The following is a 19,153-nucleotide window of genomic DNA, read 5'->3' on the forward strand; positions in this document are numbered from 1 at the left end:
GTGACCTACAGGTCTCTTGTTAATGGAATAGATGGTGGAAAAGACCGAATTGATCAATTGATCGCTTATAGGGAGAATTTAAGGATTAACCGTGTCTCATACAACCTATATGGTTTTGCATACGTATTTCAGGTATGATGTGTGTATATTCTGTATACTAGAAATGTTGGTCATAGGCATAAATAACAAATTGGACCTTTGTTGCAGGCTTGGTTGTTGGAAGTATGGGATGCCACCCGGACATGGTATGAGAAGAAAGGCACTCGCATCCCACGATGGCTACGATGGAAAAAGACCGCTATCGCTAAATTGCCCAAAGTCCTAACCATTTTTGAAGTAAGTTGACCAAGCATTGTGCCTATATGTGTCACTATTGTGCTATACATCTGACTGATTTGTTTATTTGTACATTTGTATTGTATTTTTAGTCGGGTGTAAAACCAAATGCCACAAAACTTACAGCTGAAGACACCGAGAAAGAAAGCTCATGGTATGATCATCTAGTAAACATGTGGATGGTCTGTTATGACCATGTCTTTGCCGATTTGGAAAAGGTGCAAGAGGAGGAAAAAGGGCAAGAGGTTGCAAAGGGGAAGGAGGTGGAAGAAGAGGGGAAAGAGGAGCAAGAGGATGAAGGTATGGAAAAGGAGGAACATGAGGGATTGGGTACATATAAAGGCGGATATGTTGATGTAGAGGATGGCAGTGAATCTGATACTGATAATGATGAAAATGCCTTCATTGTCTCACCTAGAGTACCTGTCCAGAAGAAGAAACACTCTGGTATTGAACGAGTACTGAGGAGGATGTTTGATGAGCACGAGAAGAAGATGAATGCCAAGTTTGATGAGCAGGAGAAGATGATAACTGAACACTTTGGTCAGCAAGATAGGAAACTGAATACCCTTGTAAATAGATTGTCCGTTGTAGAACGTGATGTGCAGGAACTGAAGTCACAACGCGACGTTGATATGTATGATATGGGGATTGGAGGACAAGGTCTGGATGACCAAACTGTTCAGGAGGAGAGGGAGAATAGAGAAAATGAGGAGAAGATAGACCAGGAGGAGAAGGAGAATAAAGATCAGGAGGAGAAGGAGAAGAAAGAGCAGGAACTGAAGTCACAACATTCGAGAAGTCATAGTCACATATAATGGCATCACATCGGGTTTATTCCATCTACAAAACTCAACGAAACCAGCTATATCACTGTCATCCACAATTTGTGCTAATCGTCCAAAAAGTTTATTTGGACCGTATGTTGTGTGCATTGCCATTTGTATGTCAAAACAGGTTGCATCAACATTCAGGGAAGCGTGAATTCTATCTCTCAAAGTTTGGTAATCAGTTGGGGTTGAAAAATGGAGCACCTTAGATTGACCACCAACGTATATCATAGTGTCCATTGGCCCCTCTTTTTTCCATTCTCCATCCCACGAAACCATACACATACAAATATTCGGGGTGGACATATTTCTGCATTACCATAAACACATAAGTAAATTAAATGTTATATTATTGTAACTAAACGAAGAAAGTTAACGAAAATTATATATTATTGGTATTCACACTTCAAACTATGAGATATGCCGATATATGTCGATGCAACTTGCATATAGACACATATTGGCGCATATACGTCGATACGGCTCATATATCGACGTATATCGACGGAATCTGAATAGCCGTTTTTCTAGAATGATCTGTTAAGCGGTGCCTTAAATGCATGTAATGATGACTTTGACTATCAGGCTAAGCATTAAATACGTCGATATATGCCGATACAACATAGATTTCGACACCTATCGGCACGTATCTGCAAAGTATTGTCGGTTTGAATGTCGATACGTCTTATATATCAACGTATATCGACGGAATATGAATAGACGTTTTTCTGGAATACTCTATTAGTGAGCATTAAATGCAGGTAATGATTAATTTGACTTTCACTCTTCTTCGAATGTCACTCTTATTCGAATATCACCCTATAGTCTGTTGAGATTCCCCATGCATATTACAATTCCTTCATCTATAAATAGACTCATTACCTGTTCATACTTTATTATTCATTCTAGTAAACTCTTCAGTTCTCAAGTTTATCCAAAAACAATGGCAGCGTCACCACCGGGATCACCACAGTCGCCACCACCACCACCACCACCACCTCATCCTATGCCTGAGTTCGAAGAACTCATGGCTTCTTTCATCCTCTCGTTCCGTGATGGAGACACGGACGAAATCGTCAGGTTCATGATGGGCATGGCACAAACCATGTCTTGGGCTGCAGAAGAGACCTCTGACCTTCTGGAGTCAGTCATGACCCAAAACAGGCGGCTCAGGAGGACAGTAAGGCGCCTCAAGCGGGACTTGGAGAAGTCCAAGAAGGACTACGCTGAGGTGTTAATGGGTCCTGAGTACCAATAATTGTGTTTTTTTTTTTTGTTTTTTTTTAATGTTTACGTACTTATATTAGTTGTTCTGTGTTTGTTTCTTTTTTTTTGTTTATGTGTTTTGTGTTTGTTACTCTATTTTTTTCGTTTTTTAATGTTTTATGTATTTCTTTCCTTTTTAATATATAATATAAAAATTATGCTTATGTTTTATGTGCTTTGTGTTTGAATTTTATGATTTAGAATGGAAAATCACACATCTCTGAATGTCGATATGAATCTTGTATCGACATTCATATCGACATTCATATCGACAATAATCGACACTGTCGAGAAAATCGCAGATTGAAGTTCCAAATCAAATGCATCTTCTTACAATTGATGTCACTCATTTTATGGTTTCGCACGAACAGGAATAGCATGAATAGACGACAACAACGATATACATTGGGTTTCAAAGAAACAAACTGATACATCAACAATGAATAGGACGAAGCTTTAAATATTGTAAATTCATGAAAAACTTACATGATTGTGTATAAAATCTTAAAGCACACACTGTGGGTTGGATTGATTGTTGATCGTTAGCTGTAAATTGATCCCGTTCTTTAGAGAGAGAGAGAGACAGAGAGAGAGAGAGAGCGGGACGAAAAGAGAAAAATGGGGGGAAGACAACGTTATTAAAAGGTTAGAGATGAGGGTAAGGTTGGAAATTAGTTAATGAAATGTGTTAGTTTTGGTGAGATTTTGAAAGTGTGTTAGAAATGAAAACTAACCCCCAAAAAGGTGCTAGTTTTGTAATTGTCCCCGTTATTAAAAGGTTAGAGATGAGGGTAAGGTTGGAAATTAGTTAATGAAATGTGTTAGTTTTGATGAGATTTTGAAAGTGTATTAGAAATGAAAACTAACCCCCAAAAAGGTGCTAATTTTGTAATTGTCCCTAAAATTAACGTTTGGCTAAGTTCCAGAAGACTCAATTATTTGACCTCCTAAAATTTGCCTTTGTTGTTGTAACAACCAGAGATAAAGCAGTAGTATATCTGATAATTCATTATCAAGATTTGTGATCTTTCACAAATATAATCATGATTTAGCTTTGGTACGTAATGCTTCTCCAATCCTCTTAACTTGTCCAAATTGGTCATTTTACCTCCTCAACTCATCGAATGTCCTATTTACCCCTTAACTCCATAAAAATAGTATTTCTCACCCACTTAACTTGTCCAAATTTGTCATTTTACCCATTCTCAACTCATCGAATATCCTATTTACCCCTTTAACTCCATAAAAGTGGTATTTCTCACCACTTATGATCCTATTTACCCTCTTAACTCCATAAAAATGATATTTCTTATCCCTTTATAATAGTCAAAAAAGTTAAAAAGAGAAAAAACGAATAAAAAATACAAATAACAAGAACGTTAATATAAACAAGTTAAATACATTATATGTAGGGATAATGTACCAAAATAGGCCTATGATTTTTGGAGAAGTATCAATTTAGGTTTCACTTACAAAACAGCATAAATATAGGTTTAACGTTTAAAAAAAGTTATCAATTTAGGCTTCGATAACGGATGGTAAGGGGTGAAAAATACCACTTTTATGGAGTTAAGGGGGTAAATAGAATATTCTATGAGTTGGGAGGATAAATGGACAAGTTGAGGGGTACCACTTTTATGGAATTAAGGAGGTAAATAGGATATTCGATGAGTTGAGTGGATAAAATGACAAATTTGGACAAGTTGAGGGGATTGGGGAAGCATTATGCCTTTAGCCTTCGAGAAAACGGATAACATAATCCTCTCTTTGATAAACCTTTGCTTTATCGAGAAGCTTTGCACATTTGCAAAAGGACAAGAACAGATATGAAAAGGCCTATAACTCAATAACTCTTCTCAAAGTGTCATCAGTTTGGTATAAAAATGGGTTAATTACAAGTAGATATCACGTGGTTTCGCCAATTTGTATATGGGTATTTGTGGTATTTTTTTATTTTTTTTGCTAACGCACTGTGATTTGTAAAATTTTGCATTTATGTTCACGTTGTCAGAATTTGACTGAAAACTTTCAAGAGTTAAATGATATTTTAAGTAATTTTAATTCTTAAACTGGTTAGATTTGGTCATTAAGGTGTTGTTTATAGAGAAGACTCCAAAAATATGATTTTGAAAAATAAAAAATATGGTTCCATAGTAAATGAATATAATACTAAACAACTTTAATTCTTGTTTCAAAAAAATTAATTCTTGAAAATTTTCATTTTGAGGTCGTTATCGGTTAAATTTGAAGTCGGCGAAACTACGGGACATCTATTTGTAATTAAGCATATAAAAATTTGTAACAGGTAAAGATATTTGAGAAAAAGAGTATAATTACTTTTGTAATTATGAAATCTTATGAGCAAATCGCATTTTCAAATTAATAAAAGCATGATAGAGCTATCTGACTAGACATTTTGTTCTTTGTTCTTTGTTGATAAAGCTATCTGAAAATTCCAACTCCAAAAGTGATAATGACCCATTCAAAATTGAGCTACCATTACAAAAATTTGGATTCTCCACTATATGTGGACCTTATAATACGTATTAGTCCTTACTACAAATGTAAAAATATATATAATGTCATATACTTTACATGAGTATTCGAAGAAGAAAAAAAATAAGAAGACATGTATCAGGTTAGATTAGAATATAGCAAAATGCACCTTTTTGCTTTATTGTTAATTACGACATGAGAAATTAACAAATTAGGGTGGCGTAAGTCCAAAATTGCATTTGTCCCTGCTGATGGAAATTGAGAGATTATTCTTTGTAATTGTGTACATGTGAGTAAATACAGAGAACTTGTTTGATGCTTCACAAAAAACGTGATCGAATGTTGTTTTGCTTCCTTGTGGTCAGAGTTCAGATGGGTCCAACAAGGTACGTACTAATTAGCAATTTTCTGTTTAATCATTATTGTCGTTTTATGAGTAAGTATTGAGGCGATGACGCATGCAATGATGATTTTGTTATTGAAGATTATTGGTTGGTTCTCAATAAAACTTGCTTGCATTGCATTGCAGCATAGCATCTGCGCGCTTATCCAACCATGGAAAAACACTACACGGAGCCATTTCTGAATAAAGATTTCTATGATAATTGTCCCGGTTGTAAAGTCGATCGACTCAAGCAGTCCACTACTGGACTACCCATTCGACAACTTCTCTCAATATGGATTATTGTGCTTTGTACTGGTTCGTACCATTTCTTTTAATCGATTCCATTTTTACACTAAATTCTGGCTGCTTTTTATGCATTGCTTTAGTTTTCCCATAGGACCACAGCGTCACTCTTGTTGCTGTCCAACATAGTTTAATCGCATATTTAGGCAGTGACAATTCATAATTAAATCGCTGCACTTATTCAGGCAGTTTTGCTTGTTTTTATTTAAAGCATAATAACCCTGATGTTCTTTCTTGCAGCACTCCCTATATCATCTCTTTTTCCATTTCTTTACTTCATGGTAAGTGTATGTATATATTTATATTTTTAGTTGATAGCACTCTTGTAATTCTAAATCCTACAATTTAAGAGGATTTACTTAAAGCTATATAACTTCTCCCATTTCTTTTTATATGGAATAATTTGTAATCCATTATGATGATTCCTTATTCATCATTTACTATCAATTTATCAGGTTAGGGACTTCAATATTGCAAAACAGGAGGAAGACATTGGCTATTATGCTGGATATATTGGTAAGTTTCTACTTGGTTCTACCTCTACCTCTTCCTCAATAGCATAGTTTCCTGTGTCTGAGTTCTAATAAACCCCCTCCCTATTTTGAAGGGTCCTCATTTATGCTTGGTAGGGCTTTGACATCTGTTTTCTGGGGATTAGTGGCTGACCGTTATGGTCGTAAACCTGTCATCATTTTTGGGACCCTTTCAGTGTTAGTAATAACTACTTCCTCATGAACTCTAATCAAGTTTGGAATTTTTATTTAATCTTATTTTATTATTCTATACATGTTATGATTATTGGTTCATCTCAGGGTTATTTTCAACACTCTCTTTGGCCTTAGCGTAAATTTTTGGATGGCTGTTATTACAAGGTTTCTTCTGGGAAGTTTGAATGGTTTACTTGGACCTATCAAGGTAGCAACTTCTATTGTATATGGTTTTTAATTATCATTATCATTGGGAAAGGAATTGCTGGAAGTTTTTGATTGTTCTCTTCTCTTTAATTTTGAATTATTTGTTGTATGGTCACCGTAGCCGCTCCTTTTTATTCTATTAGTTTTGGATTCCAAAATATGTATTTGTTGAACAGGCATATGCAGCTGAAATTTTCCGAGAGGAGCACCAATCTTTAGGAATGTCAACTGTAAGCTCTTTTCCCCTGTCTATAATTTCTGTTCTCAAATGCACTGAATTAGTACTGATATGATGTAACTAAATTTTAGGTAAGTACGTCATGGGGTATAGGGTTGATAATTGGCCCAGCTCTAGGAGGTTTCCTTGCCCAGGTACTTCAAATGCTCTGAGTATATATTCAGGGAATAAGCTTCATCTCTGACGTTGATTGAAATTTCCTTTATTTTAGGCAAAGAACCTGGTTACCTGGTCAAATATTTAATCCTATATTTATAATCTTAGTAAAAATTGTGGATTGAAGTTGTATTGATTATGGTGTAATTATTCTAGATCATAGTCAAGTGAGTTTAAGACTAAATTTTAAAACTTTTTCATGTTCTTCTAGAAATGATAATGCATCTTGGAATATCATGCAATTTGAAATGAGGAGTTTAATAAATAATATTAATTTGTATTGAAAGAAGTTGTAAATATTAGAGAGATATTGATGTCAAGCAACAATCGAAGTGCTATTTTTTATGGGGAGAAATGTCTAATATTTCCTCGTAAGGACCATCTGGCTAAGGAAAAAAAGGGAAGATTTTCAGTAATTTTTATTTATATTTAAATGATTAGATTTTTCCTAGTTAAGAAGTTCTATTGCCCCATATAACATTATTTTATGTTAGTATCTATGTAATCCAGTTGCTTTCTGAGGCTTTTGATGATGGAAATTAGGTTGGAGGGAATGTATTAACCCTTGCTTACTTTTCACTATGCCTAGGCTCCCATGCAACAACATTTGCTCAAAGGGAATGCTCAACAACATAATATTTGTTTGCAGATACATCATGAGTTACAACATAAACAAATTTGCTATTCCTATCACCAATTGCAATACTATTTCCTTGCAAAAAAGGGGAAAAAAAAAAAGAAATAATACAAAACTAAATAAAAGTGTGGAACCCAGCTGAGATTCTGAGGAAAACACACAGGTTTAGGATTTAACTCTTATATTGAGAAACTGGAAGATCTACTTGCAAAATCTGTTTTTTACAAGGACTGGCAAGCAACCTAAATTAAACTGCATATACTGAGCGGAGGATGATCATGACTTGCATGTTTTCAGTCATTGAAAGCTTTTCGTTTTCTTGGTTCATATATAAATTTTATAAGCATATTCATGAATCAAATTTGCTCTGGATGTAATTTAAGTTCTTACACTACCACTCATCTGTCTCTCTCTCTTTGCTGCTTATATTTAATGTTTATGGACAACTTTGACATTTCAGCCAGCAGAGTTATATCCAAATATTTTTTCTAAGGAATCCTTGTTTGGGAGGTTAGTGAATTTCAACTACTAAGTCTTTGTGTGCAGGATGCAGTTTTCTGAATCTTGTTTATTTGATATTGACCATCAGTTTAATGGTATTTCCGAACATGATTTTTCATGCAGATTTCCGTACTTCCTACCCTGCTTGTGTATTTCGGTTTTTGCATTAGGAGTGACTATTGCTTGTTTCTGGCTTCCGGTACGTATCATAATCTGCTTTTTATATAATTTCATATATAATATTTCTGTCGTTTTGAGATATTTTTATGCTTGACATCTTAGTTAATTTCAGTATTGTATTGTCTTCAATATCAAGCCCCTTTTCTGGTTGAATCTTCTGCAGATTGCTCAGAAAATCTTAGCATATGCTATATTGCAACTTATTCTAGAATTATGTCTTAAAGACTATAAAAAATGCACAATTATCATTATTTTGCATCAACTGAGATGCGTTCCTTGACTACTTTTGTGCCACTAGTTTTACTCAATTTTAAAACTAGACTACAAAACCCGTGAACTGGGCTGGTGTCTGGTAGGTTCCAGTTTAATCCCGTATTGAAGAATATCAAACCAAATTCGATTGAACTATCCAGGTAATTCCCATACCAGCCAACACATGATAAGAAACGCAGAATAGTGTAGGAATCATGGATCAAAGCAAGAATTAGAGAGGAAATAGAACTGTAATAATTAGGAAAATTGGATTGATAGATTATCATCAGTCCCACAGGAAATGACTTCCCTCTCTAATCTTTGTCCAAGATAGAGCTCTGCTACAAGGTAGAAAAAGATACCAAATTAGCTATTCCCTCTAACAAAAACTATCCGATATATACTCGAACCTCTCACCCTTGTGTGTAGCTCAAACTAGACTGTAACTACGTTTTACCGTTATGCATAACATACTGCCCAGTTGTAATTACAGAAAATCAAATTAATTCCCAATATTGCCCTTGCCCTGTTTCATAGCCTTTTTCTTTTTTTTTTTTTTTTTTGAAAGGGCCTTTTTCTTCTTAACGTAAACCTTCAATTCTCTAGGACCAATTGAAGTATGATCCAGAATTTTCTCATTACTAGCATATTCGCTATCATTGCTGCCCCTTTCAGATAAAGTCTTCTAGGCAAGACTTAAATGTGGATCCTCGATCTTTATCACAAAGTCTTCCTCCTAAGCGGCTTCTTCAATGCCTTCGGACTGCCACTGCATAAGCCATTGAGAAATTGATTCGTCTTGCTGCTGAATTGTGCGAGTCGCAAGCACTTGTTCAGGGACTATGGCAGCTGTAGGATCCAACTCCATTTTTGGTGGGAGCATGACAGATGATGGTTGATCTCGATGGCTTTCTTGATCTGTGAGACATGGAACAGTGGATCAATTTTAAAAGAAGTGGGAAGTTGTAGCCAATAAGCGACTGGTCCCCCACCTTAGCCTCAACTTAGTAGGGTCCAAAGATTTTGCCCAAACAACTTGTGTTAAATTCATCGAGCAACGGATTGCTGGTTGTGAGGTATCAGCTTCAGATACACTGAATCCCCAACCTCAAATTGGACATCCATACAGTATTCATTTGTTACATCTTCATCTACTGTTGGGAATGCCATAAGTGAAACTTTAGTTGTTCCAAAGCTTCATCTCGGTCCTGGAGATCTTGAGTCACAACTTTTACTTGAACTTTGCCAGACACTAACTGTAGGATAATAAATAAGAGGTTTCCTCCCATAAAACAACCTCAAACAGGGTAGTGCCTATTGTCACTTGAAAGGAAGAATTGAACCAATAGTTAGCCCATGGAAGCCATTGACTTCATTGACATGGCTGATCTAAAGCAAAGCAACAAGGGTATGCTTCAAGGCAACAATTTACTACCTCAATATGTCTGTCATTTTCGGGCTGATATGATTTGTATTGGAGTTGAGTGCCCAGTTTGGACAACTCTTGCCAAAACCAGCTCATGAACAGTGGATCTTGGTCATGATAGTTTTCGGGAATCCATGTAAGCAAACCACCTATTTAACAAATAACTCTAGCTGTGTATGGGTGTTTGAGGGCCACAAAGTCGTTGTACTAAAATAACCCGTCAACAATTAACCATCACAACATCATATCCTTTTGATTTTAGCATCCCAACAATGAAATCAATTGAGATGTCTTCCCAAACAACCTGAGGTCTAGGAAGAGGCTGTAAAAGACCAGCAGGAGAAAGGGAAGAATCCTTATACCTCTGACATGTAGAACATTGCCTCACACATTCTTTAATTCACCGAACCATTCCCTTCCAATAGAAAGTTGTTGCAATCCTGTAGGTTTTGTAATAGCCCGAATGCCCTCCAACGACATTATTTTGAAATTTGTCTAAAATGGAAGGGTTCCATTTAGACTGGGGGATGGGGATTATTACCAGACTTCCCTTTCGAATCAAAACCCCTGCTTCAACCATATCTTTGCTTGGAAATTGTAAGGCTTCCTTGATATCAAGAAGCTGTGGGTCTTGGTAGCTTCTTCAAGTAATTGTGTGTCTTCTGACCATGTAGGAAAAGATGTTAGAGGTAAATTCAGATGAATCTTGTCATTGTGAGAGAGCATCAGCGCCCTAGTTCTGCTTTCCATGTTCGTATAGAACATCGAATGTGTAACCAACCATAAACTTGGCTAACCAATTCTGTTGGTCCATTGTGTTGATTTGTTGTCGTAATAGATGGTGCAAGCTTTTCTGATTAGTATAGACAGTGAACCTCCAGCCCAATAAATATGGTCGCCAATGTTGAATTGCGAGGGCCAAAGCCATTAGCTCCTTCTCCTAGCCTGACTTTGCTAAATTGTTATCAGATAGGGCCTTACCAAAGTAAGCAAGGGGTCTGCCAACGTGCTACAACACCGGAGCCCGAAGCATCACTCAAGGTAGGAAGGTTCACTGAAATTGGGAAGGCTAACAGTAGTGTAGCTTTAAGCTTTTCTTTTGAGAGCTCAAACGCTGATTGAGCATTCTCATTCCATAGAAAGTTCTTCTTCTTTGTCAACTCTTCCAGTGGCTTAGCAATATTGCTATAGTCGCGAACAAACTTTCTTTAATAGCTTGTTAGCCCTAGAAACCCTAACTCCACCTCACGTTCATAGTACAAGCCAATTTGATACTGCTGCAATTTTTGATGGAGCCACTTTAACCCCTTGTTATGAGATGCAATGCCCAAGATAATCAATAGAAGCCACAAAGGAGCAAATCGTTGGGTTAACCTTAAAATGATTGTCAGCTAAAACCTGTTGGAAGGTAGCCAAATATTGAAGATGCTCCTCCTAACTCCCACTATAGACCAATGTCATAAAAAATTACTAGAACCATGCAACGCTAATTCAGCATATGAGCCATATAGCTCCCTAATTCAGCATTGTGGGATATTTAACAATAATTATATATGTATATACATTTATATATATATATATATATAGAATACGCAACTCGATTCAGTGCTCTACAAATGTCAAGCTGGATAGTCCAATGAGGAGTTGGCCTGAATCAACCAAAGTGCAGGTTGGGCCATTGGGAGCCATATTGTACTTATAGACAATGTTCTAAATTGTTAATGTGTATTTTTCATATTTACCAAAAAAATACCAACTCTGGTAAATTACTCAAGGTTTATTTACAAGACTTTGTTTCTTGATAGAGATTTTATTTCAGTTCTTATTAGTTTAGGCAAATATTCTGTAGTATTTGACTCATTTGAGGATTAGGAATGTGATTGGTCCCTTTGCTAATCTTATAGCTGGTGGGCAACTATTCCTCTTTTACAGGAAACACTGCATAAACACGATGGAAATAAGCTATTATGCAATGACTCTTTTGATGCTCTCGAAACTGCATCTGTTGGGTCTAAAGGACATGAAAGTGGACTGGACAATGAAGGAAACAAACCATCTAATGGTGGAGCGCTTATAAGGAATTGGCCCTTAATGTCATCTATTATTGTTTACTGTGTTTTCTCACTTCATGATATGGCTTACACAGAGGTATTTCTTAGCACTATTTTTAACATGCAATATTCGTTGAGTTAATATGTAGATTCTAATATGGCTATATATTACTGAAGTTCATTTTAAATATCTCTGGTTTGTTTAAGTTTTTGCTTGCTATTTGTTAATGTGCATTTTGAAATGATATAAATGGAGAAATTGCTAGATTTTGATGAAGCTTGTTGATAGCATTGGTCAACAAGTGCTCAAGTCTTGTTCTAACCCATAAACATTGATGTTGAAAACAAAGACACTTCTAACAAGCAAGTACTTGATGTTTCAAATGGCTTTGACTTTATTGGCTTTCTCCATAATTAGTAGGAAAAAATAAGGCCCACTAGTTCATACACTCGTGAAGCAACGGTGTGAGGACGACTCCGTGACTTGTTAGATGAAGGGATGTGTTCATTCTGGGTCCTTTTGTAGTGCTGTATATTAAGATATCATCAGTGTAAACAACAAAGAATCAACTAATCAAGGGTCAAAGTACTTGATGTTAAGCTGTTTGAAAGTGCTAGAAGTATTAAGTTTTGGTTCATAAATTGGGTTAAGTCTGAATGGCATGATAGCACTCACAGAGACTTGTTATGAAAGTGGTTTCCAGTTATCCAACAAGCTTGGAGCCAGCTTATGATATTACATAAGGCTGAAAATAGTGCGGTTCGACTGTCATGTGGTTCATTAAATGAATAAACATTGCAGTGTTTCCTGCTGCTATGCTTTTCATAATATTAGCTTCCTTGGCATCGGATCACTTGATATTCATACCATCAGTTATTTTCTGTTCTTTGTGCACTGAGAAACAAGCATTTACTGAATGGAGTAATTCCAGCTGCAAGGGAAGAACAAGTTTGAAGTTCAATTAGATAGGAAACGATATGAAATCAAATTTAATACCAAGAATATTATCTTCATAAGTTGCTAATATTTCATTTTCTTTAAATGAAAGGTAAATTCTCGCATTCTGCTAGAGAAGAAATTAAGAAGATGATAGATAATGTAAGTGGAGCAATTGGAACAGTGACTGGTATCTTTAATACACTGGTAAAAACTTATCCGTTTTTGTTCCTAGCACAAGAAGTTGATTAACATATACTAAAAATGGACTGGGGTTTCTTTTATTTATTTCTTTAAATAACTCTGTTACCATAGCAACCTTGACCTCCTTTCAATTTAAAAATGAGCTCTTTTCTTTTCTTTCCATTTTCTCCATTGCTGCTGCCAGCCGTTAATTGTTTTTCTTCAGCAGCAGCATGTTACCATGTTCATACCCACGCCGACCACACATAACCATGACTGTTTATATAATTTGCTAAACTCTATGCATTTGAACAAGATCATTATTATTATGCCTGGCGTTCATTATACTGTTAAAAAAATTTACTTCCAAGAACTTTTCTTTTCTACAATAAAATGTTGCCACTTCATTGTTGCAAATCTAATGAATTCAGTATCAAAAAGAATGTCTGACGTATATGCTAAATGATGTTGTCATTATTAATTAACTAATTGAACCTTGGTTGGAACTTGCTTTCAGCTTTCCTGCAGAGATACTAGTTTTTCTAAGCAGTTTGTTGTTGTTTTCTCATGATTATGTCTGATTATATTGTGTTTTTTGTGATGGGTCTTCGCTAGATCTTTTCGTTATGGGCTGTCAGTCCTAGAAAGCTTGGTGGCCTGAACTTTTCATCTGAGGATGTTGGGGAAGTCCTTGCTGTTACAGGTGTGTAGTAATCTTGCGCATTTATTTTAAAATCATGGTGCCTTTTTCTGTCAACATTATTTGCAATTTATTATCTGCTTTGTGATCCCCAGTTATAGGAAGCTATGTTGCACGCAATCTATTTTTCAGTAGCGTTTCCTCATTTCGTGTCCGTTTCCATTACTGTTTCCTAGCTAAACTTTTATAGAAATAATGTTTCCGGGTGTCCATTTACATTTCCATTTCGGTTTCCTTTTCCATTTCCGTTACGATAGGAAGTACAACCTTCAATATAAAGGGACATTCTTGTACCAGAAGAACTTTTATCTCAATGATTTAAATTCTGGGTAGTTTTATAATAATCCAAGTAATAACAGTTACATCAAAAGATGTTTCATTCAGTTTATAAGTCATTGAAACCAATTCTATGATTCCGTGCTTGTAATTTTAGTTAGATGAGATGTCCTCTTTCCCAATTGCTTGTGCCATTCCATTCCACTTTAAATGAAATGATATTAGATTGTCTAACTACAGAACAGACAATTTCTCAATGGGAGCTCAGCATTTGGAGAATATCAGTTTGTGGTGATAAGTTTTTCAAGGTCTCGTTTGTGGGTTGTTTTATATATGATGCATTATGTTAAAAGAATCCTTCAACTAATGCATTTTCTTTTAGGTAATATGGTTTTGATTGATCTATTTTAGGGTCTGTGCTGTCTAAACTTTTTGATAAGTGTGAATGTCTGATTCTATTCTTTATGGGAAAAGGTTGCACATTGTTAGTAGTAGTGCATGGAAATTTTGATTGGTGACAAGAGTGAGCTTGTTGTAGGCTTTTGTAATTGCATTAAAGTTTACCTTATAAATATTTTATGTCATTTATTTGTAAATAAAAAAGATCTACACATTTTGAGAAAAATCTCTAACAAATTGATTATCAGGCTTCAGCCTTCTTATCTTTCAAACTGCTTTATATCCATATCTGGAGAGGATTCTTGGGCCTATAACGATAGCTCGGATTGCTGGGGTAACTATAACCTATCCTGGAGTGCTTGTGAGTTTTCTTCTGTGACCTATTTATTGTGGTCTAATTATTGTTATTTGTATGCAGGCTATATCCATACCATTATTGACAAGTTATCCATTTATTGCCATGTTATCGGGGTTCACCCTTAGCCTTTTGCTGAATTTTGCATCAATTACGAAGAATGTTCTATCTGTAAGTGTTGCAACTCTTCAGTACTTTTTTGTAAATGCACATTGTATTGCTATCCATATACGAACATAATCATCAATGAATGAATTCACGGACTTGTAATCTGTTGAAAGTCAAACAAAAATGTTCTTATGTATTTATTTTCTTCCATTTGATAGTTGATGAACGACTGTTGTTAAGTTGTTCTTGTGTTAAACCTCGTTGCCCTTATCCAAGTTCTCTTGTTTGATATATCCATCTATTGTTTTGTATGAAACAGGTGTCAATTGTTACAGGTTTATTCCTTCTACAAAACAGAGCAGTGGTAAGTTTCTCACTTTCTCTATTATGCAATTTTTTATTAGTAAGGTCACTTATATCCATAGAAGAACTCAAGTCAAACCTAAGTCTACATCAAATGAATATGTAATCAAATTAATTTTCTTTGTTGTGCATTGTATTTCAGGATCAGCACCAAAGAGGAGCTGCTAATGGCATGGCCATGACAGCAATGTCTCTTTTTAAAGCACTCGGTCCAGCAGGAGGTGGTGCTATGTAAGTCTCCTAATTTCTTTTAACAGTAGGGAACTAGTACAAACTCGTAAAGCTTTTTGACAATGTTAATATAAAAAAAAAAAAAAAATGCCAGAGAAAGCAATAGGGTTTTGCAAGGCAAATTCGGGATATCATTTTGAGTTTGGGTTGTCCAATTTCATATATCTTCAAGGTTCGGCTCTGGTTATCCTGCATTAAAGATTGTTTATATTGCAAGGCAAGCTCACTTAGTAAAGAAAATAGTTAAATTGAATTAAAATAAAAAGCCCATGATAGGAAAAAAAAAAGGATTAGTAGTGAAAGTACTACTCTCTGTGTCTGTTATTCATAGCTTTTGGGAACCACTCATGAAGTTAAACGGTTTCTTATTCAGGGTTATCTATATTGACCTGAAAAAGAAAATACCTTAAAAGAGAAGAAAGTAACAAAGATGAATTAAAATAGCCAAAAATAAATGGAGAGAACCAAAAACCCGAGATATTCAATAGCCGGTTTGGAAAAGTTACAAACATTTAGACAGATCAATTTATATCATTTGACATGGAACCTCAAAATTGTGAAGGATTCAAAGTTTTCCACCTTACTAATATAAATTTTTTAACATTTTCTTGTCTTCTATTATTGCTAATTAATGGAATTCAAAACACATGGAGGATATTATTTGATTTATAATAGCAACGGATGAGTACTTACGACCCATTTTCAGATGAATTAAAGTATAAATATCCATTGTTTGCTATACTTTTGCTTTGCTGCATAATATTGTAATTCAATCTAAAGTAATTCCTCAAATTTGGTACTTACAGTTTTTCATGGGCGCAAAAGCGTCAAGATGCTGCCTTCCTTCCAGGTATGATATACTTCATCAAGTTTTTTTAACACTTGTTAAGGAAGTCAAAGTTATCTATTCATTGTATTATTATGTTATGTATTAGCTGTAGATTTTAAATTCCTATTGTAATTAGATTGCACAATTTTGTAAGAGAGGTTGAAAGAAATCAGGAGGAAAGAGATTATCTTATTTTATCAGTATACAGAAAATAGATTTAAGAGAAAAAAAAAAAAAAAAAAAAGATACATAATCGATCTGTAAGAATAGAGTTATGGAGCACAATTATAGTTTTGTATTCAAAGCAAAAAATATTATTCTTCATTTCAATAATACTTGCTTTCTTCTGGATTATTGTTATGCAGGTGACCATATGGTGTTCTTCATATTGAATATGGTCCAGTTAATTGCTGTACTGATGACATTCAGACCTTTCCTAATTCCAAGGTTAAGGTAGGCTTTTTTAATATTCAAAGGAATTTGCATTTTACTTCATTGTATTCAAATTAGTTGATGTAGTTTTCTATTTCCAATGAGCTAATATTTATTTTCTCAAAACATTTTTTTGGGTGAATTTCTATCTTAACTCTTATTCCCTTTGTTCGTTTCCTTTTATGAGGTTTTTTTATCAGGACCAATAAGATTATTAAAATGACTGGATTTATCATTAGTATTTCTTTCCTAAAAAATCAACTTTTAAGACAAAGGATTACAGGCGTTCATTAATAACAAAAACAATAATATAGCAACCACTAATGATATGTTGCTAAAGAAATAATGTCATCTGGAATAATGCCCTTATTGCGGCTATTTCTAATTCCCAGCCTCATCATTCTTCTGTAACAGTGGGTTCTAGTAGCAAATCCCTGTGTTGGACTGGACCCCGGGTACGTAAAATGCAACGTTGATGTGTCTCTCTTCACTAATGAGAGAAAATATGGCTCGAGCAATGTGATTAGTAGAGGTAACAGTAGTTCTGTAGCTTGTTGTAGCTCCATTTGTGATGGTTCCACATGTTGCAGAAGTTGTGGCTCTTTGGAGTGCCATTGTTTGGGTTTTGAATCTGTACCAAAGTTAATTGTAGATAGCTTAAAATATATGTTTGTCTCTTTTTTTCTCATTGGTTAAGGAATGTGGCTGCTCACTTTGTAGCACGTCATTTAATTTCCACCGCTAGTGAAGTAAATAACTTCACACAAAATGTAGCAAGATTTGGAGTTTCCCTGTGCAAAAATAACTAACTGCATGGATCGATTGACAACGCAAGTTCGTCCTAAGAAGAAAGCATATTGTATTTACAAAGAAGATGAAACCTCTTCTTAAAGAATCTCTTTTTACACTATTTAATTTCATATAAATTAATGTTTATATAGTATGTGGTGGTGTTCACCACCATTGAAAAATTAGCAAGATACTTATTTTTATGCTTATTTTTAGTGTTTTTAGCTATTAACAAAAATAGTATCCAACAATTTTGTTACCAACTACTTTCACAATTTTTCAAATTGTACATAATTTGAACTTTGGACGAATACGGAAATAAATCCATAACAATCATATTAGTGACCTACAACACCAATTGACTGCATCAGCATCATTCTCTGACATGATTGCTTACATACCTTCTTACTAGGATCAGGTCAACGGTAGTTTTACCACTTCTTTATGTATAATTTCTACTTCACCCCATATTGCCACAAAGGGCCATGCCTTTATTGGGCAAACTAACATGGGCGAATATCGAAACAATTCCAAACAATGTTGAAACTTGCTACATATCACAACTTCAGATAACATATCTGTTGGATTGTCATTTTTATGCACTTTCATCATAGAAATATATCCATCCTTTTGATGTATATCATGGTTTGTACAACACTGAATATTGCACATGCCATTGGAGTTGTAAGCAAATTCCTGGATAATCCAAGAAGTGGGAGTTGGTAAATGGATTATGAGATACTTGAAGGGAGGTCCTAAGATATGCTTATGATATGGAGTATTTGACCCAATCTTGGAAGGCTTCATTAACGTTGATATATCAGGAGACCTCGATCATAGAAGGTGAATTTCAAGTTATGTATTTACATTCGCCCGAGGAGCAATTTCTTAGCGATCTAAATTACAGAAATACGTTGCACTTTTTACGACTAAGGCAAAATACATTTCATCTGTTAAGCAAGTAAATAGATGATCTGGTTTAAAATATTCTTTGAAGAATTATATTCGGTATTACTAGTACGAGAGCAACTGGAAAGAGGATATTTTTCACCTAGAGACAATTCCTACAAAAAAGAACTCTTCGGGTATAATGATGAAAGTGATTCCCTGAGAGAAGTTTTTGTTCTGCAATAAACTAATCAACATGAGCTCCAATTGAAGAGCTTCTCTAGTATCTGCCCATTTGTCTGGAGGGGAGATTTGTTAAATCAAAACGAAGTTGATTGCGGACATTGTTGGTTTGTCAAAGTTTCTTCTGTTCTCATCCTATAGATAAAGTAGTCATCAATAATGTCCATGTTATTTTTCTTTGGTAGTTGAAACTACTATTGAAAAATTTGTCAAAAATTGGGCTATAGAAACTCATTGATGGTGATCAAAAATTTGGCTATAAAAAGCCATTGACAGGTTTAAAAAAAGGGCGGTCCGGTCGCACAACGCGTCCCCGCTGAGCGAGGGTCCGGGGAGGGGTCCCAATTTATTTGGCAAGAAGCCGCTCCTAAGACTCGAATCCGTGACCTCTTGGTCACACGACAACAACGTTTACCGTTGCGCCAAGGCTAAGGATTTGGCTATAAAAA

At 35.2% G+C, this 19,153-nt stretch overlaps 1 protein-coding gene and 1 long non-coding RNA gene across 2 annotated transcripts; both read left to right on the top strand.

Annotated features, from left to right (window-relative positions):
- LOC136226341 (uncharacterized) lies at positions 1 to 449 on the top strand. The gene is made up of 3 exons (XR_010687694.1): positions 1 to 132; positions 208 to 336; positions 429 to 449. It is a non-coding gene; the product is annotated as an uncharacterized lncRNA (long non-coding RNA).
- Positions 450 to 5,142: 4,693 nt separating this feature from the next.
- LOC136225475 (protein ZINC INDUCED FACILITATOR-LIKE 1) lies at positions 5,143 to 17,758 on the top strand. The gene is made up of 19 exons (XM_066013501.1): positions 5,143 to 5,314; positions 5,458 to 5,628; positions 5,857 to 5,897; positions 6,072 to 6,132; positions 6,224 to 6,326; positions 6,429 to 6,531; positions 6,707 to 6,760; positions 6,840 to 6,902; positions 8,022 to 8,071; positions 8,186 to 8,261; positions 11,853 to 12,068; positions 13,707 to 13,794; positions 14,715 to 14,800; positions 14,885 to 14,992; positions 15,249 to 15,293; positions 15,435 to 15,523; positions 16,330 to 16,373; positions 16,718 to 16,805; positions 17,199 to 17,758. Exons 2-19 carry the CDS (start codon positions 5,484 to 5,486, stop codon positions 17,206 to 17,208), a joined length of 1,470 nt encoding a protein of 489 aa, XP_065869573.1. The 5' UTR covers positions 5,143 to 5,314; positions 5,458 to 5,483; the 3' UTR covers positions 17,209 to 17,758.
- The last annotated feature ends 1,395 nt before the right edge of the window (positions 17,759 to 19,153 follow it).

Source organism: Euphorbia lathyris, chromosome 4 (genome assembly GCF_963576675.1).
Source record: "Euphorbia lathyris chromosome 4, ddEupLath1.1, whole genome shotgun sequence".
Lineage (NCBI taxonomy): Eukaryota > Viridiplantae > Streptophyta > Magnoliopsida > Malpighiales > Euphorbiaceae > Euphorbia > Euphorbia lathyris.